Consider the following 26,877-nt stretch of genomic DNA (forward strand, 5'->3'; position numbering starts at 1 on the left):
TTTCTGGTTTTTCTGGAAGTCCAATTATTCTTAAATTATCTCTTCTCCCTCTATTTTCCAAATCTGTCACTTTGTCAGTGAGATATTTTATGTTCTCTTCTAATTTCTTGGTCTTTTGGCTTTGCTTTATTAGTTCTTGCTTTAAAACCTGGTTTTCTTTTACAGTTTGGTCAAACTGGTTTTGTAGATGTGTGAATTTCTTTTGCATTATTTCCCACTTTTCCTCCCAGAAGGCTTCCATCTCTTTGATCCTTTCTGATTCAAATTCTTCATGTGTTTGTGGAGAGTTTCCATTTCCTTTGGAATGTTTCGGAGCATTTGCTTGTGTTTCCTCTTCTATCTCCTCTGTGTTTTGTATTTTTGCTCCATAAAATGTGTCCAAAGTTGCCCCCTTCTTCTTGTTTTTCTTGGAGTTTTGAGGCTTTTGTGCTTCTGTGGAGTTTGACATCTCTATCTGAGTGGGGAGGTCTAGATTTTCTTATCTCTGTCTGGTGTTCAGAGGTTTTAGCCCTAGGCAAATTGACCATTCTCCTCAGCTGTTCTGTATTCCCGGGGAGGCCAGGAATTGCTGGTGTTTCCTTGTTACTGCCCTCCTCAGTTCCCTCCCGATGCTTCTCTGTTGCCTTACTTCCACACTCTGAGCCTGGCTCAGCACTCTCTGAGGGGTGTTTTAATGCCTTTGCTGGCCAGAAGAGCCTGCACTCTGAGGGGGGAGGGGCCGCTGCTTCCAGGAGCTCAAGGGCTCCTGATAGGATTAACTTTCACTGGATTGAACTGAGTATGCCCTGGGGCAGGGACCTTCAGTGAGACCGGGATGTAAGGATCCAACCAGGGGGTTACAGGCTCCCCCCCATCTCTCTCTGTTTCCCTGCTGTCTGTGTTGGGTGGCCCCTCGACTGAGTCAGGTTGTTTTCAGGAAGAGGCCTTCAGAATAGCCAGCCCTGAGGCACTGAGGTTCCCTCTCATGCCTCGGACTCAGCGCTCTGGGTTCGCGGGATGGGTCCTGGGACCTTCCTTCTGCCTACCCCTTAGGTCTGAGTGATCTTGGGTTCTGGCTTTTGGGGGGACGTACCTTTTGATCCAGGTCCAGGAGGAGGATTCCCGGGGTCTATGCTGTTGTTCCTTTTGAATTTCGGTGCCCTAGGAGCATATAGTTTGAGTTTGGTAGGGAAGGGTTTCTGGAGCTCTGAACTTTAGCTTTCTCTAAGCCGCCATCTTGACCAGAAGTCACTAAGGTCTTATTCTGATGACTCATGGTGACATGAAAATAATACTTAGATCCCAAAGGCAAGGCAAATGTTCTTTGTGAGAACATTTTTTCTTTTAAAAATTTTCTTTTAAAGTTTTTAATAACTCCCTAGAAGAAATAGCTATTAAAATCTACACATAATCTATTTAAGATTAGTCAATATATTATTTAGTTGGTCTGGATATTTAAAGTTCATTAAAACAAAGAATGCTTTTAAGTAATGAATATGGTATACAAAGAAAGTTTGGTTGATTATAAAATAACAGTTGAGCTATGGTCTTGACAGTAGGATCTATCAATATGAGTTTCATACATGTAAACTCTCAGAAATACAATCAGTCTAGACAGGATTTTAATCCAGACCCAGTGACATATTGTGTGTCTATCATCTGAGAACCAAATTATATATATATATATATATATATCCAGAGAACCTATATTACTAGGTAAGAAACGCTTAATTTACTCATTTCTTTTCACCATACTTTGTGAATACTACACCGTATAGTTCAGAAGAATTCCAGTCTGCATCCAATAATTATGTATGTACTATCAATATTAATGAAATTATAATCCTATGAATTATGTAGGGAATATGGGATAGCAGTTAGATCCAGCTTTGTAGTCAGGAAGCCTTGGGTTCATGTCCTGTATCTGACACATTCTGATTGTTTGAACTTGCACAAGTCATTTAACTTTTCAATTAAGATGCCTTGAGAGGCAACTTGAAGATTATAAATTTCATAGCAGATACAAACTTACATTGACAGAGGGGCTTACCTTACCAGGCATATGCTACATCAGTGATTACAAGTCCATTTCCTGAACTTCTTGTAATATCCAGTATATCTTATATAGACACATTATATAGTAGAAAGCAATCCTAACCCTAACCACCATGCTACTTTGCTTCTTTATTTGATATATCACCATTACTATTTGTCAATGAAACTTAGTTTTAAAATGTCATAAAATCCTGTTTTTGTAGCCTAATATGAATAAATACCCTATATATATAAATACTAATCAATAAAATTAAATTTAAAAATATATAAATACCATATATAGAGATACAAATAAATACATATGTTTATTACATAGGTCTATGCTTTCATACTTTAGTGAATAATATGAGAATTTGGTATGAGAAGTGGCGCTGGACAGGATGTGGCAAAGTCAGGACATTAATGCATTGCTGGTGGAGTTGTGAATTGATCCAACCATACTGGAGGGCAATTTGGAACTATGCCCAAAGGGTGCTAAAAAACTGTCTGCCCTTTGATCCAGCCATAGCACTGCTGGGTTTGTGCCTCAAAGAGATAATAAGGTAAAAGACCTGTACAACAATATTCATAGCTTCTCTCTTTGTGGTGGCAAAAATTGGAAAACAAGGGGATGCCCTTCAATTGGGGAATGGCTGAACAAATTGTGGTATATATTGGTGATGGAATTCTATTGTGCTCAAAGGAATAATAAACTGAAGTAATCCCATGTGAACTGGAATGACCTCTAGGAATTGATTCAGAGTGAGAGGAGCAGAACCAGGAAAACATTGTATAAGAGACTGAAACAACGTGGTACAATTGAATGTAATGGACTTCTCCATTAGTGGCAATGCAGTGATCCTGAACAACCCAGAGGGATCTACGAGGAAAATCACTATCCACATCCAGAGGAAACACAGTGGGAGTAAAAACATTGAAGAAAAACAGCTGCTTGAATCCATGGGTCAAAGGGATATGTTTGAGCGTCTAGACTCTAAATGAACATCCTAGTGTAAACAACAACATGGAAATAGGTTCTGATCAAGGAAACAAGTAATAACCAATGAAATTGCGTGTTGGTTGCAGGAAGAGTGAGTGGAGAGGAGGGAGGGAAATAATGTGATTATTGTAACCAAGGAATAATGTTCTAAATTTACTAAATAAATTAATTCAAATGGAAAAAAAAACCCAAAACCTTTTACTAACTCTTTCTTCCTTTTTTTTTTTTAACAAGGTGAACAAGATCTGTGGTCCTCCTGTAAGAACACCCACACAAACTCCTGGTTGTTCTCTTGATCAGAGTAAAGATAAGCAAGGAATGAAGATCTCTTCAAGAGATGGTGAAGAAAGCCTTGCCAGCAGAAGAAAGTAAGACATTAGTTTTACAACCAGAAAGAAAGAAGAAAGTAAGCCATTAATTTAACAACAGAATGGACCACATTCAGTTAGGGGAAAAAAAGAAAGAAATATACCAGAAGAGAAGGAAGAGAATAAAATTAATTCTGTTTTAACAACCAATAAAAATACTCTTTCCTTAATTAGTTGGGATAAGGCCCTTTTGTAAAATCTAGGTTCCACATTGCGAGATAGCTCCATATACCATATAAAATTTAAAGGTAAGGCTGTAGACATGGAATCTGGAAACTATTGTTGGTTAAGAATTTAAGGTTATTGACTTTTTCTCTGGAATCTCCTTTAACAATGTGATTAGGAATTCTTTTTCTCTTTTTTCCCCATTGTATGATGTTCTTTTGCAGATGTGCTATTTGACCTTTTGTTCTAATAAACCACATTATTTCCCTTACTACATTATGAACCACCTTTAAATCAAGGACCATGTCTTGTTTATCTTTATGACTCCTAAAATATCTTGTACAGAGTAAATCATATATAGCCATTCAATACATGTTTGTGGAATGGAACTAAAATGATATAAATTAACCTAGAAAGTATAAACAGGGAGCAGTTTGCTTAAAATGAATGTATATTTTTATTATCATCACATTTCACATATGAAATCAAAGCAATATCACAAGAGCATCTTTTATTAAATAGAAACAGATACAACACAACAACAAAAATAATGGCAGAATTTCTTCAGGGCTTTAAACCAAAGGTGTCTATAGCCCAAAGTATATAGGTATCATTACAGAAATAAGCAGTATAGGCATAAGAAACAAGGGGAAATAAAGACCTTGACAAAGGAGCTATCTATTCATCTCATTGGTTTCGGTGTAATGACAAATGAGACTCACTACTACTAGTAGGACTATTGAATGTTATATTTATTCAAAATGAACAAAGATAAAAGGAATAGTGGAAGAATAGCATGAAATATCAGGAGGACATACTCAGGACAGGAAATTTAGGAACCATGTTAGGGATTAGGCATGGGGACAGTGTAAAGGGAAATAATAGTTAATGGAAAGAAAAGTAAGAATGACTATAACTGAAGTTTACTAAAGAACTTAGACAGTAGGCAAAAGTACGTACATCATGAGTTGAGGAAATGAATAATAATTCTGTTACAAAAGCATGATGTACTGTGGAGTATAAATGAAGGTGGGAGTGGGTAGAGGCAGATTTACTTATAATATCTTGGAGTTCTATTTGTCTCCTATAAAAGTAGAAAGCAATGAATAAGCTTTTGAGTTGTCTTGAACATAATTTAATTCCTAAAAGTACAGAGAATAATGTACCTCCAGGCATCTGGATTGAAATGAGATAACCAGTGACAACTCCAGCCATGTATGATGGATATGGGCTGGTGGGGTGGGGGGAGAAATAGACAATGTATAGTCAGACACAGATTCATGTTTTTAAAGAATAGTTTTAAAACAAGCAGGAGGAGTTCAGAATTTCATGACCTGAGATGGTATAGGAGAAATTAATCCAATATATATGGGATTCTTTCATTAAGGAAATTTTTATTGCACAAAAATCAGTGATTATAGTTAAGAGGGAAAGTTTAAAGAAAATAATATGGATAGGAGACTTGTTGTGCAGTACAGTTTTTAAAAAAATAAAGATGTTTATAGAAATTAAAACAAGAATTTTAATGGAGACTACCTACCAAATACTGGAAAGGTCCTATAAAAAAATCAGGAATGCTAAATCTGAGTATGAAATGAGCCTGGCAAGGAAAGTCAAAGATAATAAAATAGTTTTTTTTTAAAATTATGACTAAAATAACAGGAAGAGGAAAGAAAGAGTAGGTGGAGAGACCTGTGATATTGGACAACATAAGGGTGGATGAATCATTCAACTTTTTATGACTTTTTCTTTTCTTTTACAATGTAGAGCAGTCTTCTGACTGATAAAAAGATATTACCAGTGAATTTAAATCCATGATCATTGAAGAGAAGTTAAGAAAATATTCAGCTCCATTAAATGGTTTTTAATTTTTAGTCTCAAACTTTGTATATGGGTAATAAAATAAATTAGGGGTCTGTTTGTCAATGATGAAGATTATCATCTTTTGGTGATTCATAGGTGGCATTGATGATTGACTTCTAGAATGAATATAGATTGAATTTCTGAGAACTATTTCTAAAGTCTTGAACCAAAAATAGAGGCAGCTATGTGGCAGCGTAAATACAACATTGGGTCTGGATGAGACCTGAGGACAAATTCAGCCTCAGATATTGATTGGATTGTGACCCTAGGTACTTTACTTAACCTCTGTTTCCCTCAATTATAAAATGGGGATAATAGCAGCACCTGCCTCTTAGGGCTGTTATGAGTGTCAAATGAAATTATATTTATAGAATATACCTGTGCCCAATAAATGCTTGTTCTCTCCCCCTACCTCTCCTTAAAGACATGGGGGACACCGGTGGCATTTTCATCCATGTTGCTGATTGAATATAAGATCTTAAGATAGTTATGACAGATTTGCAGATCTGAAAACTGTATAGATATTCAAGAGGATTACATCTCAAAAGGGAATTTGTATTTCTTGAATACTGCATACAATAAAGGAATTATGGACCTGACTAAAGATCAAGTGCACATAAACTGTATAATAAAATGTATTTATTTAGAATTTAGCAAATTAATCAGACAGACTTTAAGCTGAAAAGAAAATGTTAGAGAAAAGTCTGCCTGCATGTATCCCACTACCTAGTTGCCATGGAGAGTGCAAACACTGTAGAAAGTGGCAACCATTAAAATAATAACAATGATACTAATATACAATATATAAATGTATATTGTCATATTATATTATAGAATTGTAAATTTTGAAAAGTGCTTAAGAGAAATTTTCTCATTTTATCCTCACAATAATATTATTATCTACATTTAATAGTTGAAGAACCCAAGACTGAGATTAAATAACTTTATCCTAGTCACAGGGCTAGTAAATACCTGAAGGAGGATTAGAGCTCATCATCAGCCATGTCCCTAATTCATGAATTTAAAAGAGACAAAAATTCAAAAAAAATTCAACAATAAACCCCACAGACTCAGATGGGCATATCAAAAGGAAAGTGTATCAATAGCAAGCAAGGTGAGCTTCAAGGCCTTAACTCAAGAATGCATATTTGGCCCCTTAGTTCCCCTGGCCCTTAGTGGGATAGTACCCATGAATAGGATATAATTCTGGTAGGTTCAACTTTATACAAATGGAGGATTGAGAAGCATTTATGTATGTTTTTGATATTTGTGGAATAAACTTAGAAATGTCAGACTTCATTTATTTAGGCATCTTCTGTAGCAACCAGAGCAGTCAATAACATATTTATTGACTCAATTATACTCTAATTGTTCAAAAAGTGGGAAGTATTAGGTGCTATTCTCAACCTAATTCTCACTGAGAAAAGGAACGAGTTAAAGTTGAAGGGAAAATGAAGGAGAAAGGAGGAGTACCTATCCCATTTAGAATCGATGATAGAAGAGAAAGAAAGATTGCCTTAGATTTTAGATAGTTTGTGAGAACATGTTTCAAAGGATTCTGAAAAAGGATAGGTAGGATCTCCTGGCCTAGGAAATCAGCAGAAAGAATGAGATATCTTCAGAAAGCAAATTTTAAAACAAAAAGAGTAAAAATTCTTAAGAGTAAGTGAAAAGGCATGGATATCTATGCCTATAGAACTGATTAACTAATTTTAATTTTAAAAAGACATAGAAAAGGAAACCAAGTCAGATAATGGAATATGAAAACAAAAGCCTGATGTGGTCCATCAATAATAGAAGTAGGAAAACTGAAAATCTAAATTAGTTGAGACTTATTTGACACTGTGATAGAGACATGAGAGAGATTTTGCAGGACTTGTGGACCAAGACGCAAGAGAGGATTCCAATGGAATGTCCCCAGTTGTTGGCAGTTTGAGCTGACAGGGGGGAGGGGCTTTTGGACTTTGTCTCTGACTGGGAGACACACACTCTCTCTTCCTGGAGGTTTGAAGCTGGCTGAGAGACTTTTGTGAGGCTGACTTAGCGTTTGGACTTTGTCTCTGGCTCTGAGCAGTGGAAGCTGACCAGGAGAGAAGCTTTGAGTTGGTGGTCTATAAGAGTTGAGCTGGCCAGGAGAAAAGGAGAGACTTTGAACTTTGTTTCTTTCTGAAGTTAAGCTGAGAGATCTGGCTGATTTGTGAAGAAGAAGAAGAAGAAAGAAGATTTTGAACTGCTATTGTCCTCCATATTTCTAACTGTTTAAGAGTCACACTTGTGACTCCCTAAACCCTCAATTTTATCTCATTTAGATTAGGGAAATTCCTCTTACCTCAGTTTCCCATCCTGTTATCCCAATAAACCCCTTGACTGAGAAAGCAACTAGAGTATCATTATAGTTCACTCAGGAGGGAGGAAAGGAGTCAAAGGCTTCAAGAAGAACTGGGAGGTGAGGGAGGCAAAAGGGAGAGGTTGGTTAAGGGAGGGATTGAGGGAGGCAGGAGGTTAAGAAATAGACTGATCCATCAGCAATCAATAGGGATCAATAGACAAGACTCCAGAGCAAATCCCAGAGCAGTGTCCCTTGTGTACCAGCATCTCTCTGAGTGTGGCATCCCTCAGCATTTCTGTTCTACCTCCATTACCAATAAGGAGGTTAGGTTCCTGTGGCAATTCTCTCTAGTCACAGCCAGCCAGAGAACCCAGTCATTGCTGCAGAAACAGTTTCCCCTCAGTTTATATTCTTTATTTCAATTGGCACCCCAGTAGTCTGAGTGTACCCAACAATCCCACAGACAGGAAAGATAGTAAAGATGTTCAAACAAGTAGTTTTTGGCAGGGTGGTTTTGGCAGCCATCACTTACTTTTGGGTTTACCATATTCTTTACAGCAAACTGACTTAAATGGTAGTAGAGAGTGTGGATTATGTAGGGACCTTGACAATGACTGTGTTACAAATACCTTTCTAAAATGAACTAGTTCTCTGGCAAGTCCTCGCATAAGTATATGTACTCTTCATGGCTGTATTACAGGCTTAACCCAAGTGAGGAAAGTTTTTAGATTCATGATTCCCCTAAAGGCAGAGAAGGTTATGGCCATTGACAACGACTTAGACAAGATGATTAAGGCAGCGTTTGAACAACTCATTAAGGAAAAGAGTTTAGATCTAGTTATGGGCAAGGACAATGGGCAATCAGAGAATGCACCTCAGGAAAATGAGGATAGCAATGAAAATGAAAACCAGGCTGATAGTGCCCCTGAGAAAATATGTCCATTGAAGGAAGTCACCAGGCTAACAACTAATGCTGGTGCTATTCACACCAAGGCCCATAGACAATTCACTCCACAGGAACTTGAGTCCATTAAATGTCGTTTTCCAAAATTTGTGGACAATCCTTTTAAAGCCCATAAGGAACTTAAATGGGCATTCAGGATCTTTGATCCAGATTTCGAAGATGTTGAATTTCTTATATTAGAAGTTTTCAGCCCCAATGAACAAAAGAAATTTGTGGAGACAACTAAATCTGAGACCAATTTAACAAGCTGTCCCACTCCAAATCAAAGAATTGATTTTGATTTCGCCAATCTGACCTGTATGTCTTACCTTAAATGATGCAGAGAAGATTTGCTCCAAGCAATTAAGCAATGTTGTTCCAAACCTGGCATATGGTCCAAACTTGAAAAGATCAGGCAGGAAAAAGGGAAACATCCTGCCACCTATGTAAACTGTCAGAAATGGCAGAGGCAATCTTAGGTTTAGAAACAGATAATGAAGGGATAGCTGGTCATGTACATAGACAGTTTCTGAAGGAATGCACACCAAATTTAAGGACATTTTAAAAGAACTATTTACCAAAATATGACTTAGTTTCCCTAATAGAATTGAGTGAGGCTGCAGGTTGCCTATATGAAAATAGTTCAGATCAGAGAAAGGAAGTTAAAGATCTTAAGGAAAAATTAGAAAGGACTGAAAAGGATTTGAAGCAGAAGGAAATTGAGGAAATTAAAAAAAATTAAACACGGTTAGGACATACACAAAACCTGTTTCCCAGAAACCTAGTTACCAGGTAAGATCAGTGCAAAAAGAAACTAGGGAGTGTTTCTTTTGCTATCATAGAGGGCATTTGATTAGAGACTGTTTCTTGAAGAAGAAACAGGATAGTAATAACAGAGACAAACATAATCAAGTAACTAGGTACAAGAAATTCACTTGCTGCTCACACTGCAAATTGAAGTCCACACAACAAGCTCCTGATTTGAGGAAAATGCAAAAGGCAATAGAAAATGGAGCAAAGCCAAAATATTCAGATACAATTAGATGGGAGTTATGAAGCCAGGCACTTGGAGATAGAAGAAGAAATTGTGAGCAAGAGGCTGCAGATAAAAATAATAGTAAAATGTTGGGAAATAGTGTAAAATTGGTGAAAGAAAGTGATTCTGTGAATGATAGCCATTGCAATAAAGCAAGAGAAAGGCAGAGCCAGATTACAGAAATTGAAACAGAAATTTAAGAAATAAAATCTCAAATTGCAAATGAGATGAGAGAATTTGATAAGACCTATATAGTAACCACACAGGAAAAGTCTGTAAGGAAATCAAATCATTCCTAGAATTTTTTTTTCCAGTGTAGAGAAGATAATGGGATTGAGTTATGCAAAAGAAATAGAGTCACAAGAACTCAAGAAAAAGTTAGTGACTAATACAGAGACACATAATTTCAATTCCCTAAAGGTTATTGTTGATAAAGATGATAAGACTCTAGAAACATTCTCAGAAGTCCCAACTAATGCAGTTAATTCTGTCAATAGCTTTATGGCAGAGGCACCCTCTGTAAATGCATCTAGTTTGAATCCAGAAGCTAGTACCTTCCATCCAGCAGTGAGTGATGTGGATAAGGAAAAACTAACTGATAATGAAGCTGACATTACTTTTGAACACAAAGGTTATCATATTCAAAGTAGTGGAGGTGACATTTCAGTTAAATTTGAATCTGAGGATGGAATGGCAGACAGTAACAACCAAGAATTCAGTTAGTGCCAACATTCTATGGGGCATAGGGGTATCTAGCCAGAGCAATTGCCATGGTTTAGTTTCATGTTCTATTGAAGATTTCATTGGGAATGAATCAAATCAAGAAGAATTAACTGGGTTAAATAAGCACCTGGAAAAGGGTAGCAAGGTCATGAACAATGAGTCATTAGTTATGAACACCTTGATACTAAACCAGAAACAGATACATGTTGTTGTGGGGAGCAACATGAAGACACATATCCTATTACTGATGGTGCAGGGGGAAATACAGAAGTATAATCTTTATTTCCAGAACAAAATACTTTAGAGGGAAAGATTCCTATCTCTAAACAGTCAAGTGGGAAAGATGATAAACATAAACCCCAGACTAGTGTTAGAGTAGGATCTGTGATTATTAATAGTGAAGAAGATCTGCATAACCTTATACCATCTAGTTTATGAATTCAAAATGACATTCAAAAGCTTAATAGTGAGACACATCCAGAAACTCATTTGGGTAACACAGAAGCTGGTGACAAAGGCTTAGATCAAAACACAAAGCCAGAGTTACCAACATCTGACAAGAGTTCACATGGCATTGAGCAAAATCCAAATACCATAGTGTTTGGATTTAGTGACTCAGAGTCAGACACTGAATCTGAAGGAATACCAGAAGGTGTGATTATAATGAATGAAGATGATGTGGAACAAATGCCATATCAGTTTTATGTGCTTTATGAAGAGGTAGACGAAGAAGGGGATGTGTGGGATGCCAGTGAACAGATAGAATACCTGGAACCAGTGCAAACAAACTCATACCAATACAATGAAGAGGAGTTAATCTTTGGGCACAGAACAAGCTGTATACCATTAGAAAAAATTTATGCAAGCTTAGGCTTAGGGATTGATAATGAAGAAGATTTTATAGAGAAGTTGAATTACATTGATTTTTTTTGTTTCTATGATTTCTTCTCTAACTAACCAATTTTGGACTATCATATTATTTAATTTCCAATTAATTTTTGATTTGGCTCTCCATGTACCCTTATCGATCAATATTTTTATTGCCTTGTGATCTGAAAAGGTTGCATTTATTATTTCTGCTTTTCTGCATTTGAGTGCCATGTTTCTGTGACCTAGTGTATGATGTATTTTTGTGAATGTGCCATGTGGTGCTGAAAAGAAGGTGTATTCCTTTTTGTCCCTATTTATTTTTCTCCATATGTCTATTAACTCTAAGTTTTCTAAGATTTCATTCACCTCTTTTACCTCTTTCTTGTTTATTTTTTGTTTTGATTTATCTAAATTTGATAGTGGTTGGTTTAAGTCTCTGACTAATATGGTCTTACTGTCTATTTCCTCCTTCAGTTCTCCTAGTTTCTCCATTAAAAATTTGGATGCTATACCATTTGGTGCATACATGATGATTAGTGATATTTCCTCATTGTCTATACTCCCTTTTAACAGAATATATTTACCTTCCCTATCCCTTTTGATCAGGTCTATTTTTGCTTTGGCTTTGTCAGATATCATGATTGTAACTCCTGCCTTCTTTCTATCAGTTGAGGCCCAAAAGATCTTACTCCAACCTTTAATTCTAACCTTGTGAGTATCAACCCGCCTCATATGTGTTTCTTGAAGACAACAAATGGTAGGTTTTTGGGTTCTAATCCAATCTGCTATTTGTCTACATTTTATAGGTGAGTTCATCCCATTTACTTTCAATGTTATGATTGTCATTTGTGGATTCGCTGGCATTTTGATATCTTCCCGTAGTTCTGACCTTTCTTCTTTAGCTATATCCTTTTGAACCAGTTATTTACTTTAGGTCAGTCGCCCTAGTCCCCTCCCTTGATATGCTTCCCTTTCTAGCCCCTCCCTTTTTATGCTCCCTTCCCCTCCCCCCTCTCCTTCCCTCCCTTTTTATACTCCCTTCCCCCTCTCCCTCCTTAATTTTCCTTTCTTACCCTGTTGGATAAGATAGAATTCAGGATCCCACTGGATCTAGATGTTCTTCCCTCTCAGATTTGATTTCATTGAGAGTAAGGTTTAAGTAATTCCACTTCACGCTCTCTTCCTCTCCTTCTCATATGAGAGTTCTTCCCCTCCCCTTCCCATGTGTATCTTTATATGGGAAAGATTATTCTATTAAATCCCCCCCCCCTATTTCTTGAAGTAAATCTTAGTATTATCTATGGTTCCCCCCCCTCCCTTTTCCTTTCTTTGCCCCGACTTTCACCAAATCTTCTTAATGCTCCAATCGTTCCCTGTGCATGTTTCTTCTAACTACTCTTATGAAGCAAACAATTTTTGAGAGTTACACAAAACATTTCCCCCACATATTAATATATATAATTTGATGTAAATGTAGTCCTTATAGAAGAGAGTTTGACTTAAAGAAAAAGATAAGATTCATCTCCTTTTCCCTTTCTTTCATATTTACCTTTTCATGTTTCTCTTGCTTTCTGTGCTTGGATATCAAATTTTCCACTAAGTTCTGGTCTTTTCTTAGCAAATGCTTGGAAATCTTCTATTTTGTTGAATGCCCATACTTTCCCCTGGAAGTATATAGTCAGTTTTGCTGGGTAGTTGATTCTTGGTTGGAGACCCAGCTCTCTTGCCTTTCTAAATATCGTGTTACATGCTTTGCGGTCTCTTAGTGTGGTAGCCGCTAAGTCATGTGTGATCCTTATGGGAGCCCCCCTATATCTGAAGCTCCTCTTCTTGGCTTCTTGTAGGATTTTCTCCTTTTCTTGGAAGCTCTTGAATTTGGCAATTACATTCCTGGGGGTTGTCTTTTGGGGATTTAGTATATAGAGGGTGTTCTATGAACCCTTTCTATTTCTCTTTTGCCCCCTTGCTCCAGAATGTGTGGGCAATTTTCTTATATAATCTCCTGTAGAAAAGCATCGAGGTTTTTGTTTATCTCTGGTTTTTTCTGGGAGACCTATAATTCGGAGGTTGTCTCTTCTTCCTCTGTTTTCCAAGTCTGTGATCTTTTCAGTGAGATATTTTGTGTTTTCTTCTAATTCATTAATTTTTTGGCTTTGCTTTATTGATTCTTGCTGTTTTATGATCTCACTTTCTTCCAGTTGCTTAATTCTGGTCGTTAGGGACTGGTTTTGCTTTTCAGCTTTGTTTGCCCTTCTATTGGATGCTTCCAGCTCTTTTTTCCAATTGAGCAGTCTTATCTGTCAGACTGCTGATCTCTTTCTCCCATTTTTCTTTCCAGAAGGTTTCCATCTTTTGGGTAAGCTCCAGTTTGAGATCTTCCAGAGCTTGTTGATAGTTTTCATTTTGGGAGGCATGTTCTGGTTTTTTTTTTTTGGATTTCATCCTCATTCTCTTCTTTTCCTTGCATACTCCCACCATAAAAGTTTTCAATAGTCACCTTTTTCCCTTTCTTCCTGGAGGCTTGATTTTGTGCCATGTGAGCCATCCCTTTGGTGGTTTTATTCCCCTTTCCTTTTTGGTCTGGGGTCTGGGTGATATGGGCGGGTTTTCTGTGAATTTAGGTTGCCTCAGACTAGTTCTTCCCCGCCTCCGAGGTTTCTTAGAGTGCAGGCCCCTGTTCTCAGCACAACTGCCCAGGTGATCAGCTCAGCCCAGATAATCAGCACATGTGGTCCGCCCCTGGTGTTTAGCTCCACCCAGATGCTCTGCACAACCGCCCCGAGTATAGCTCCATGGGCCCCCTGTGCTCAGCGCAGGATTTTCCCATGAAACCGCCCTGAGATGTTGTTTCCTGGCAGTCCCCAGATCCCAAGGACCCTGGAGTGCCCCCCCCCCCGGACAGAGACGTTCCCCACTCACTCGCTGTCCCACTGAGCAGTCCGGTAGCTCACTCTGGTTTGGTGGGGGAGGTGGTGGGGGGGCAGAAGGGCAGCTCAGTTCATGTTTCTGTGCAAGCTTTTCCTCCTTATTTTAGTGTGGAAATGTTCAAACCCCACGTACCTTTGCCTCTGTGGGGTACTGGGGAGTGGTTCTGTTCCTCCAAAGGTGATTTTTATGCTCCTTTGATGTAGTCTATTTCGTTTGGTGCCGGGGAGAGGAAATGTGTGGCGTCTAGATTGCAGCCATGTTTACCTGGAAGTCTCCCAACCCTTTCACGAAGTTATTCTTTCTAGAAATTTTGTAGTGAAGTAGAGGAAGATAAGTAAGATGATCTCTTAAAGTAATCACTGGATCAAGGAAAGGTTGTTTTAATATGAGGGACAGTTTTGCAAGTTTCTGGTCCCCGAGGAAGGAGCTAGTAATGAAGGAGTGATTAAAGAGTGAGAAGTAATCAATGGAATGACTTTTATCAGGAAACCTGAGAGAATGAGATCATGGTCAAGTGAAGGTTTTAATTTTCCAGAGAAGAGCCACCTCATCTTCTGAGGTGAGAATGAATGAGAGGACATTGAGTTGGTTAGGACAGTGGTGTCAAACTCAAAAATAGAAATATGGCTACCAAAACTATGCCTTGTATGCTGTATTTTTTTTGTGTTAAATATTTCCAAATTACATTTTAATCTAGTTTGGGCCATATTCGAGTGTGTGCCAGGCCACATGCAGCCCATTTGCCATATGTTCGATGCCTAATTAAAACATACAATTGTTTGGGACCCTAGTAGATAAGAGATAGATTAGCAGCACATAAAGGATGGCCTCATTCTTCTGGTGAAAGAAAGACCACGGGACTCAGGGTCCTGATAAGGAACAAAAATAAGTTTGTGATATAATTAAGAAATTGGAGTGAAAGAAGCATAGGAGTTCATGACCAGAGAAGATGTCAGTGGTCATCACTTTTCCCAGTAGAGGTGTAAATAGGATCATCCCCTTAGGTAGATGTAGTAGCATGGAGGTGGGGATCACCAAAAAGAAACTTGATTAATAAGGATATTAGAAGGGTCATCAGTCACAAATACTGAACTCCTCAAGCCCAGTCATAAAGGTTAAAATAGTGGGTCTACTTTTAGCCAGGTGCCTAGGATGTAGCATGTCAAGGAATGCCCTAAAGCTTGGTAGGTGATAGCAACAGGATATTGCTCTAAGCAATATATTTAGATTTGTCTTCAGACAGGCTTTCTACCCCAAGAACACAGAAGTCATGTTTCTGGAAGGGAGAAGCACACCATGTATTGCCTTTTCATCAGGTACAAATCCTCAAATCCTGTTTATTGTGAAAAGAAGGCTGCATTTAGAATGAGAGAGACCTAGATTTCAGCTCCACCTCTGACACTTAATTACATCTGTGACCACTGGCAAATTTGTGCTCTCTCTGATTCTTATTTTTCTTCTTTGCAAAATGGAAATGATATTATCTATAGCAAAGTTATGAAACACAAGGTCCCCTGGAGCATGTCGCCACAAAATGCCTGAGGATGGGCTGACCAATATTAACATGTAATTGAGAAAAAGTTGTCCAGAAAAGTGAAAATATTATACAACATGAATAATGTTCATTTGTGGTTTTCTAAATAAATATGAGCCTGTAGCGATTTGTTTCTAATTGATATTGACATCACTGGCCTAGAGAACTTAGCTCCTAGGATTGCTTAAGCAGGGGTCCCCAAACTTCGGGCCACATGTGGCCCCCTGAGGCCATTTATCCGGCCCCCACTGCACTTCTGGAAGGGGCACCTCTTTCACTGGTGGTCAGTGAGAAAAGCACTATGTGTGGCAGCACCACAAAGCGAGGCATCGCTCTCTTACAGGACTACTTCCGGTGACATAATCCTTTGTGTGGTGCCTTGTTCTAAGAGTAGCTGAACAAGAACGAGGCTCTGTGCAAAGGATTGTGTGGCTGCACAATGGAAGACGTCAGCATAGTGAGCGGCAATCTGGGGGAGAGGATTCTGCACTGACCCAGCCAGTGCTGCAGCCTCCGTTATCCCTGACAGCAGTATACAGATTTGTTTATAGTTTTTTTTTATAGTCGAGCCCTCCAACGGTCTGAGGGACAGTGAACTGGCCCCCAGTGTAAAAAGTTTGGGGACCCCTGTCTTAGAGGATCCAATGAAAGATTACATTATTAAATGATATTAATATTATAGATATCAAGTAACATATATAAAAATTTTCATAGCCTGAAATGATTTAAATGACATAACTTTTGGGGAATAACATCAGTGTAATATAATGTATATAATATGTATTGTATTATAATATTTATTCTGTAACCATTTAATATATTACATTGTATATATTTATTACATATGTATATATCTATGCATTCACATACATATAAAACATATATATGATATGCTTATCAACCCCTAAAGTAATAGGCAAATATTAGCTGTCATCATTACCACAACCTATACTGCTGCTGTCATTACTGTTATTTCTGCTGTTATTACCATTACTCCTATGAGCTTAGACAAGTAATTTTGTTTTTCTGGGCCTTTTCTCTTATCTAGAAAATAAAGGAAATTGGATTAATTCACTTCTAGGGTCTTATCTTTCCAGGACAACATCCTTCATTTATGTATCAGGGGCATGAGAGAAAGAACAACCAGCACTGGAAAGGAATGTGGTGTCTTCAGGTGAGGGCGACTGTTGTGTGTGCAATGAGTATAAAAAGGAACAGTCCAAGCCTGAAGAGAGATTTGATAACTATAACTGAATGGAGATTGTAGAAATATTGGCTAAAGGAATAGGACTGGTGTAGATGGGAATTAGAACAACGTTATAGGAACTCGTAGCACAAAAAGGGGATTGTCAAGTAAATAGTCATTTATAGAATAAATTATCCCATGATTGTAATTAAAGTGTTGTTGAGAGAGCGAGATAGTCATTGTAGAAGGGGGCTAAAGATTAATTACATAATAATACCTTGCATGTACATAACATTTTATGCTTTTTAAAGGCACTTACCCATACATTATCTCATCTGATCTTCAGAAGAATTCTGAGTCATATAGAGAAGGAATTATAATTTAAATTTTACCTATGCCCAAATGGAAGCACAGAGCCATTCAGTAATTTGTCTTCTTGGCCCCAGATTAGCAGATAGTGAGGCTGTAATTAGAACCTTATATTATAGGTTGACCTATTGACCAATATTTCCTTGTACATGCTGGGATCAAATGTATATTTTCTTTACCTTTAATAAGAATCTCTAATTCTTGTTTTGGAGGAATGTTAAACCATCTAGAAATGCTATTTCCCCTTACCCAACGCTTAGCAGTTCCAATCTACTCCAGTTTTCCTACTTTATAAATAATCTCCCTTCTCAGATCAATACTCCCTTGAGAACAAAATAGACTCTATTTCCCCTTCTATTTTCTAGATTTTTTGGTAGCATCACAGTATTCCTCCAGCTGGGAGCTCATTTATTTAAGTCCAAGAAATGGTTTTACTAATAGTTGACAAAAGCATTTTTTCTTATGGTCACAGGATATGTCCATGCATCCTCTTCTACTAAACAACCAATTAGTTCATTGCACTCATACCTACCTACCTACCTACCTACCTACCTACATATATACATGCAAATGAAAATAATTATCTTTTGTCAAAAAAAGATTTTGTGAATTGTTACATGTTCATAAATTTAATTCACTAGTAAGAAACCAGAAAGAATTATTTCTTTTAGACTTAGTTAGATTTGTATTTTGATTATGGGCTAAAAAGAATTGAATCTATGGGAGTTAGAGAGACTGGAAGAGCCCTGAATTCAGCACCTGGCCTGAATGAAAGTTTCTAATGTGAACATTCTGAGCAGAAATCTTTCTTTCTCGAATTCAAAGTTATTTATTTAATACTCCTTCTGGATTCTTTTGCCCTTTCCCTTTTCTACTTGGCCTTTCTTATTTCCTAGTTGAATTCTTCTGTTGATTTCCATACTCTTTCATGTCTCATTGTTTCTTTTGCCTTCTCATCTCCATTGCTCCCAACACTAGGAGAAGTGCAATCATCTATTAAAACCTCTGCTTGGCACTAACTGCTGGACTGGGCATATTCATTAACTAGGCCAGGTTCCCTGCAACTTAGAAGCTGGAAGACTTTTCCTTCCCAGCCACTGAGCTGAATTCTTTAACACTGCACCTTGGGGATGTAATTGAATTTATTCCATCTCCCCTAATTTATCCTTGCTATACAACATGCTAATGATGAGCTAATTGAAAAGCTGAGTTATTGATCCTACTCCTTTAACCTAAGCACCAGGCCAGTTCCAAGTTTCAGCAAAGGCTGGAGAAGGAGGGAAAGGAAGAAGTAGTATTCTTTTAACCAGTGCAAGTGAAGCTAACTCTTCTGTTTTACAGGCAGCAACCAAGTTGGTGCAGCTGTAAACTGCATTGCACTGATGTAGCTGTCTAAACCAGCCCAGGCAGAATGATTTCCCCATGGCAGATCCCTTTCCCTGCTTGGTTCCTTGAATTTAGTTGGTAAGAAGCAAGCTATTAGCAGTCTTAAATGGGTGATAATTAGCTGTACATTATTATTTCAAAGTGGTGTGGCTGTGCCAATTAAGTGGGTAATTAGGAAAACCCCAGGACAATAAATTAAGACAGAGTCTCAACACCAATGCCCCATCTGTTCTCCAGCAAGCATTCCAATTAGCCAAGCATCCTATTTAAGCATGTGCCAATTAAGGAGATTTGAATGTATGCATGAGTGGGTGGATGTGTAATAGAGAGTGTCACAAGTTTTAGGGAAAATAATTTAAAATGTTGGAGGACTTTGTGAGATTGAGGAAAAGGTAGAAAAAATTAGAAATATGAATTGTTCTACTGAAAAGGTTATACAACTTAAATCTCCTTAAATATTGTTTTAAAGATGAAGAATAAATGGAAAGAGCATACCTCTATTGCATTTCCATTTTGTGAGAAATATATAATGATTATCTTGCCTCCACATCCCTTCCAAACAGCAGAGCAGATTATCAAACGTTGTTGGGCAAACTGCAATTTACCAAATACTTGGTGGTAGTTGGGATTTAGCAGTGTAGATAAAATTGCATGGGCTAAAGAGATGAGCACAGCAGAGCAGAAGTCTAAGTAGCTTATGAAGTCATCCTCTATTAGAGCAAATGAATTTGTTATACACTACATTGAATAGGATGGTGGTAAACTCAAAATGTCAAGTATGAACCATGCTGATGACATAGAAATTGCTGAAATTAATGCATTTGAAATAGGGAAAGAGGTGAAATGGTGTCAGTTTTACTCAGCATCATTTGAATTTACGAGGATTATCAAACCAAATGCATGTTTATAAATTCTAGATTCACGTATATATTTGCATTAGTTATTGCCAAAATGCATAGATTATTTCTTTACTAGGTGATCAATTATTCTGAAGCATACCACGTAAATATAGTGCTATAAGCATGGTGAAGCAGATACAGTGGAATGAAGTAGGACTTGGGTTTAGAACCTTCCTCACATACTAAGTAGCTGTATGACCACAGTAAAATTATTTAGCTTGTCTACTCATCAGTTATCTGATTTTTTTGTCAACATTTACTTTGTCTTTATAATGAATTACTAGTGAGGAAATCTCTCCATCAAGGCCTATCAGGAAAGACAGAAACTGCAATCTTGGGGTATTGCCTGGAGAGCTACCAGGTCAAATGACTTGCCAAAAGGTTAAATAACTAAGGTGAAAGGTGGGACTTGAACCCATGTCTATCTGACCCTCCAGGCCACTGTACCAATCTGTTCATTTACAAAACAGGAATAATATCTAAGGGACAGGATTTCTATGAGTCTCAAAAGGTATTACAACTCTTTATGAAGCACTGTATAAATTCTATTTATTAGTATGGATGTTTTCTCTGAAAGCAAAAAAAATAATTCTTTTAAAACCAGATGTACCTTGATAAGGCATTTATATATTATGCATATATTTAATATGACATTGACTCATTGAGTTCAAGATTGGTTGAAGGAAGTCCTCATATTTCAAAAATATTACTGCCTTTAAACAAATAGCATTTATAGCACCAGAAGAGATGATATGAAGTAGGTTCCTAAAAGCAAAATAAAATACAACCATCAGTACTTCATGAATATGTTATTATTTATTATTTGTGAATTTGGTCTATGGAAATGAATATCATATTCCATTCAATGAAGAATTTGATGTTTAATTTAGAGCAGCAGTTAGCATGGATTTATAGTCACAGGATACGAATTGACAATTATTTTAAGTTCTCTCCAAAATTGGGCAAGGAGTTGATATTCGGTGAGGTGAAAGATAAAGAAGCAGGAATTTTGCAAGAGAGTATAAAAGCTAGAATAAAAGGTTATAGGAATAAGAGGGATGAAGACAAGCTGGTGGCCAGAAACCAATTAAAGAAACGGGAAACAAAGGGGCACTAATACCTGAAGGCAAAGCAAGGTGTATTATTAATCCAATGTCTAAGAACCCGAGGTCTACAGGAACCAAAGAGACAGAGCAACATGGGTGGTCAGAAGTCCAAATAACCAATTAGATGAGGAGCTCTCAAATGAAAAGGGGGTAAAGCCAGCAGGAGAACAGATGTGAAATACCAATTATAGGATTCTTTGATGACTTGATAATGAGGCATCAGTCCAGCAGTTTTTATAGGCTCCCTGAGAAGTCAGGAACCAATTCCCAAGTGTGGCTAACATGGGGCTTGCAGGTGGAGACAAATGAGATGCCCAGCTGGGAGAGGGAGCAAGGGTGAAGAAGGAAAGACATGTCCTGGTAGTAGTAAAATGCAACAACAACTAAACAAAAACTTGCATTCTTCTCTCCTTCCCATCCCATTTTGCTATACCCTTGGAAGGAACTAAGAATATGTAGACCGTGTCCTCATTAGGATTCCAATAACTAAACTAATTCCATAGCTAATATGTTATTCTTCAGCATAGAGGCTGTATACTTTTTTACTGTTTCATGATACTGTATTTCCTTAATGTTGCCCAATTGAAATCAGAATAGTCTCATGTTATTGTCCAAATAATCACAGTAGCTCATAGATAGATAGAACTTTAAGTTATTTTACTGGCATCTATTCATTATTAAATGAAGTAGAAGAAAACCTTTTCTAGGATGCTGTATTGAGGATTAATGGAACACTATGGGCAGGAATTGTTCATCATATGAGAGTATGGAGAATTGGATGTCTATAATAGTAGAAAGAGTACCCCTCATATTCTTATCACTGATCCATAAAAATATTAAATTATTGTAGTTTACATAGTTCCTTATTATTATCTTGGTAGGAAGGTAGTATATTATTGTCACTTAAAATGATCAGGAAACAAAGGTACAGAGTGATTGAGTTGCCCATAGAAAAAAACTAGTAAATACGAGGGGTGGAATTTGAATATAGTTAAATTTTATGATCCAAATGTTTTAGTTTTTGCATCCTCAATGCCTATTCAGTAGTTAGAACAAAATAATAGCTTGATAAACAATTGTTTGTTGAACATTGTTATGCTCTGTAATAAACAAGCAACCGGTTGCTAAAATTTCTAAAAAATAATTAATCCCCCCCCCTCATTAATATCTAGGCTCAACCTGGTCTTCTTTTACCTCCCAAGATCTACAAGAGTCTTGCCCCAGTCTCTAATTGTGTAAGGGTATAAGATAATTTTAGTATTAATCCCCCAAAGCTCAAAGAATTCTATTATAAATCCACAAAATATATTCTATAAAACAGAATAAGTGATTTTTAAAATTTCCTGGTCCATTTGGTCATACATTATGAATACTTTCTCTTCTACTCTCTTTTCTCCCTCAGAGATAATGCCTGTATAAATGTATGGATGCTTGTGTATATTTTGAAAAGAAATGAATTGAGAGACAATGTTGACTTCATCCTCTCTCAAAATGGTTCTGTTACATATGTGTGCTTGGTGACACTGCAGTGTTTCATGAATGGCTTTTAGTCATTTGATTTGCAATTAGTTTTTTTTTTTTGTTCTTCTAGAGAAGTAATTCCCAGACTAATTTGACCACTTAATACTTTGGGGCTTGAAGTCTATTTAAAAATTTTATGAAAACGGGTTATAGGAGCATGGAATAATATTCCCAGTATAAATAGGAACATGGAAAATTTTGAAGAAAAAGACAAAATTCTCTAATTTTAAAATCTCCCTTCCAAATACAAATAGTATTTTCCTGCTTAGATGCATTTATGTTGAATCCTTTTAAGGGAAAAAATATCACTGAAATTAACAGGTTCTTGTTGGTATACAGCACAAATTAGTTATATATGGGGATGTAGTTCATTTTCATCTTCAGTTGTCTTTGATGCAACATATAAAATAATTGTTCTGTTAACCGAATACCATTCTGTAATCACACACACACACAAATAAGTCACGGCTGTTTTGTTGACATTCTGAATGCTAAGTAAATACAATTTTTATTAGTAAAAAAAAATCACTGAAATTGAAAGTTTCTCTCAAAAATTCTATCTATATCATACAAAACACCAAGACTTCTCAGAATGTAGATTTGGATACACTGATTTGATTTTTCTGATTTGTATGCCATAGGGAGATTCTATTATACAATTTTGCAGAGAATGGCTTCTTTAGTAATAAAGTCATACTGTATGCTTGTATTTCTTTTGCCTATCACTTTCAATACCACACTGATCTGCAGATGAGAATGGAATATTGTTAAGGCTGGGCAACCACTCATAATGCAATTCTTCTCAAGTTCTCTAATAAATGAGAGAATAATATTAATAAGGAAAGGGAAAGGAATAAGCATTTCTAGAAACTTCCCTTACTTATAAAGTACCTGCCTTAAGCTAAGTGCTTTACAAATTAGATCTCATTTTATCTTCACAATTCTGGGAGGTATGCATTACTATATCTCCCTTTTAGAGTTCAGGACACTGAGGTAAATAGAGGTTAAGTGTCTTGCCCACTGTCACACAGCTAATAAGTATCTGAGGTCAAATTTGAACTTGGGTCTTCCTGATCCCATACCCTGTGCTTTATTTGCTGCACTAGCTAATTGCTTCTGCTTTTATCTCAGAACTTGAACAGATGTTTTGAGATATAATAAAGAGGCTGATGTCCAACAATCTACTTTCTTTTATTCTTATAAAGATAAAATGTAGCTTTAAAAAAAACTAATAAATATGATAGAGGGTTCTGAAAAGAATTATATGATGCTACTCTCTGTGAGGATGAACAGTGGTATAATTACATTCCTGAGCTCCACAGTCTAAGACAGAGAACAAAATATGAAATTATTGAAAACTGATGTTTCATCAACATCATCAGTCACCATTTAAAGATTTATTTCATTTTTGCAATTGGAATTGCTTGTGAAATCCTGCATACATTGCAAATTTGGGGCATGCATTAAAGGACTTTCTTGATACTGAGATTTGGGGGATGTCTCAGTTATCTCTATTAAGGGATCTTATATATGGATTTTTCAATGATGCCTTCCATATAGTTCTTGATAAAATCAAAATTGATATTTATAATGGCCTAAGGTAAACATTTAACCAAGTAGTCTCCACCATTATATATTAAATAATTTAAAAATGCCATTCCTACTATCCTTGCTATATAAAACACAAGGTAGAGTTAGAGTTAGGAGAAGCAGAATATATACACATATATGTGTGTACTTACACACATATATGTGTGTGTATGTTCCATTTAGTTGAACACATGTAAAAATGTGTGCCAGTGTCTGCAGATCAGTTCATATATACTGACCACTACTTAATGTATTGAACACTCCAAGTATCATTGATCTACATTTTAAAAAATTGAAGTACAGATTCTGAAAAAGTAATTCACCCTGCTAGGTAAATAAGACTAGGAAGTCAAGCTAGGAAGAATGGTCCTATTTACGCTAAAACATTTACAGCTACACATCTTGTAGGAGTGAAGAACCAGAAGTAAATTAAATGATACTTCAATTAGGTGATAACTAATCAAATTTTGGTTCATTGATATAATAATATATTCTTGTGGTGTAAGAGATGATAAGTTTGAAGAATTCAGGGAAGCATGGGAAAACTTATAGGACCTAATGCAGAATGAAAGAAGCAGGAGTGGGGAAACAATATATGATGAGTAAATAAATGAAATTTGATGGTTTATGATGCTTTTTCTATTTGATAGTGAGCCCCTCCTCCTCATCTCCCAGCTTAGCATAGTGCCTAGCTAATAGTAGGTATTTCCTAAATGTATATGGACTTCTTGATTTGTAATTATAATGCAGAACCTTGGCCTCAGGTAAGAGGTTGCAAGAGATTACAAAACTGATCTCTCCTCATTCATTGCAAGGGTGGCGGGACTGTATAGGTGGAACATTTCATATGTTCTCAGAGACGGTCACAATGTCAGTAGTATTGCATAGTGAAAAAGAATTGAATGATTCTGTTAAGAGAAAATCAATATCTTCGAAGTCTGGATCAAAGATCCTGAATGGTCTCTTCAGCTCCTTGTGGGCCTTAAAAGGATTGTCCACAAATTTTGGAAAATGGCATTTAATGGACTCACGTTCCTGAGGAGTGAATTGTCTATGGGCCTTTGAGTGAATAACACCAGCATTAGTTGTTAGCTTGGTGACTTCCTTCAATGGACAGATTTTCTCAGGGGCACTATCAGCCTGGTTGTCATTTCCACTACCACCTTCAGTTTCCTGAGGTGCATTCTCTGATTGCCCATTGTCCTTGCCCATAACTAGAGCTAAACCTTTTTTCCTTAATGAGTTGTTCAAACACTGTCTTAATCATCTTGTCTAAGTTGTTGTCTATGGCCATAAGCTACTCTGCCTTAAGGGGAACCATGAATCTGAACACTTTCTTGACTTGGGATAGAGTCTGCAACACAGCCATAAAGATTACATATTCTTGTGCCAGGAGTTGCCAGAGAGCCAATTCATGTTGAAATGGTAATTGTAAAACAGTCATTGTAACATTACTAACATCATCCACAGTTTCCACTATCATTTGGGTTATCTCGCTGTATGGTATACGGTATACCCAATAGCAGGCAATGGTTGCGATGATCACGACACCAAAAACTACTTGTTTGAACATCTTTACTGCTTTTCTTCCCTGCCTGTGGGATTGTTGGGTACAGACTAAGGGTGACACTTGAAATAGAATATGTAAACTGAGGGAAACTATTACTTGTTGAAATATAGAAAAGTAAACTTAGAGAAACTATTTCTTCTTGAACTGACTGCTGTCCTATCGCTTATAACTAGAGAGAGCTGCTAAAGGGGAACCATCCTGAGGATCTCCTAGTTACAATGGGAATAGATGAAAGACACTGCTAGTACAGGGGAATGCTGCCACACAGGGATACTGGCACACATAGGATGCTGGTACACAGAAGACTGCTCTGCGGTTTATTCTGAGTTTTGCCTGCTGATCCCTATTGATGGCTGATGGATCAATCTACTTCCTAACCTCCTTCCTCCCTCACTCCCTCCTTTTTCCAACCCTCTCCTCCCTTGCTTCCACTACCTCCAAATACTTCTTGAAGCCTTTGGCTTCTTCCCTCCCCCATAAGTGAACTATAAAGATCATCTTTCCTTTTCCTTTTTGAAGTAGGGGTTTGTTGGAATAACAGGATGGGAAACTGAGGAAAGTGGGATGAGGTTTTCCCTAATGTATAATTGGAATTTTAAAGGGTTATGGAAATAGTCCAGTAACAAAAGTGAGAAAAGGAACAGTTAGATAAATGGAGGACAACAGCTAAGATCTTCTTTCTTCTTTTACAACACCATCAAGGTCTCTTTTCTTTCATCCTTTTCTATTTTATTCCTTGTTATAAAGAATGGCCTGCTGGTCAGAGAGATAATGGATATATACAAAAATGAAGATGATGTAAAGACAACCTTTTAATATATTAAAAAATGCTCTAATGCTATCATGATAGATCATGACATTCAAAGTGCATTAGAAGGGAGCACACAGAGTATCCAAGCAGTAGTCGAACACACAGAGACCATGATTATTCACAAGAATGTAAATCCCTCAGGTTGTAGCCTATTAATCACTACACAACTGCATGATGCCAGTTTTTGCAATAGTACTTATAGGTGCCTTTTAGTATAACTTGGAAATCCACTTTAATTGCCATATATCAATCAGTAAAGATACTTTCTACAATATTTTCTCATAAGGCTCGAGGCCAAAATTGTTTCCAACACAAGTCATTGTTCAAGGTTATAAAGTAGATCTAGTTTATATTGCATGGATGTGGATGGAGTGTGGATTAGCACTATAGCCCTCCAATAAAGTAGCTTCTTCTCTATGTCATTGGGAGTTGTTGCAAAAACAAAAAATGTATAATGGAAAGAATGCTGGGTTTCAGATCAGAGGGGCTGGATTTTGAGTCTTCCAAATACTATATGGAGAATCACTTGAACAAAATCATATCATCTCTCTTTGGTCTCAGTTTACCTCTGCTCTCTGCAGAGCTGGAGTAGAGAATTTCTAAGGTACCTTTCAGCTCCAAGTTAATGATCTAGGAAAAGCCTTTCAGGAAGGAAGTGGTTCAAAAC

General features: G+C 37.0%; 1 protein-coding gene across 2 annotated transcripts in view; it reads left to right on the forward strand.

Moving 5' to 3' along the window:
- The window catches only part of GPC5 (glypican 5), a 2,135,463-nt gene that overhangs the window by 531,151 nt on the left and 1,577,435 nt on the right, over positions 1–26,877 (forward strand). For both annotated transcript variants that reach the window (XM_056808065.1, XM_056808066.1), the window contains exon 4: positions 3,248–3,381. In XM_056808065.1, coding sequence (XP_056664043.1) covers positions 3,248–3,381 — 134 coding nt within the window. The remainder of the gene's footprint in view (positions 1–3,247; positions 3,382–26,877) is intronic.

Source organism: Monodelphis domestica, chromosome 8, assembly GCF_027887165.1.
Source record: "Monodelphis domestica isolate mMonDom1 chromosome 8, mMonDom1.pri, whole genome shotgun sequence".
NCBI classification, from domain to species: domain Eukaryota; kingdom Metazoa; phylum Chordata; class Mammalia; order Didelphimorphia; family Didelphidae; genus Monodelphis; species Monodelphis domestica.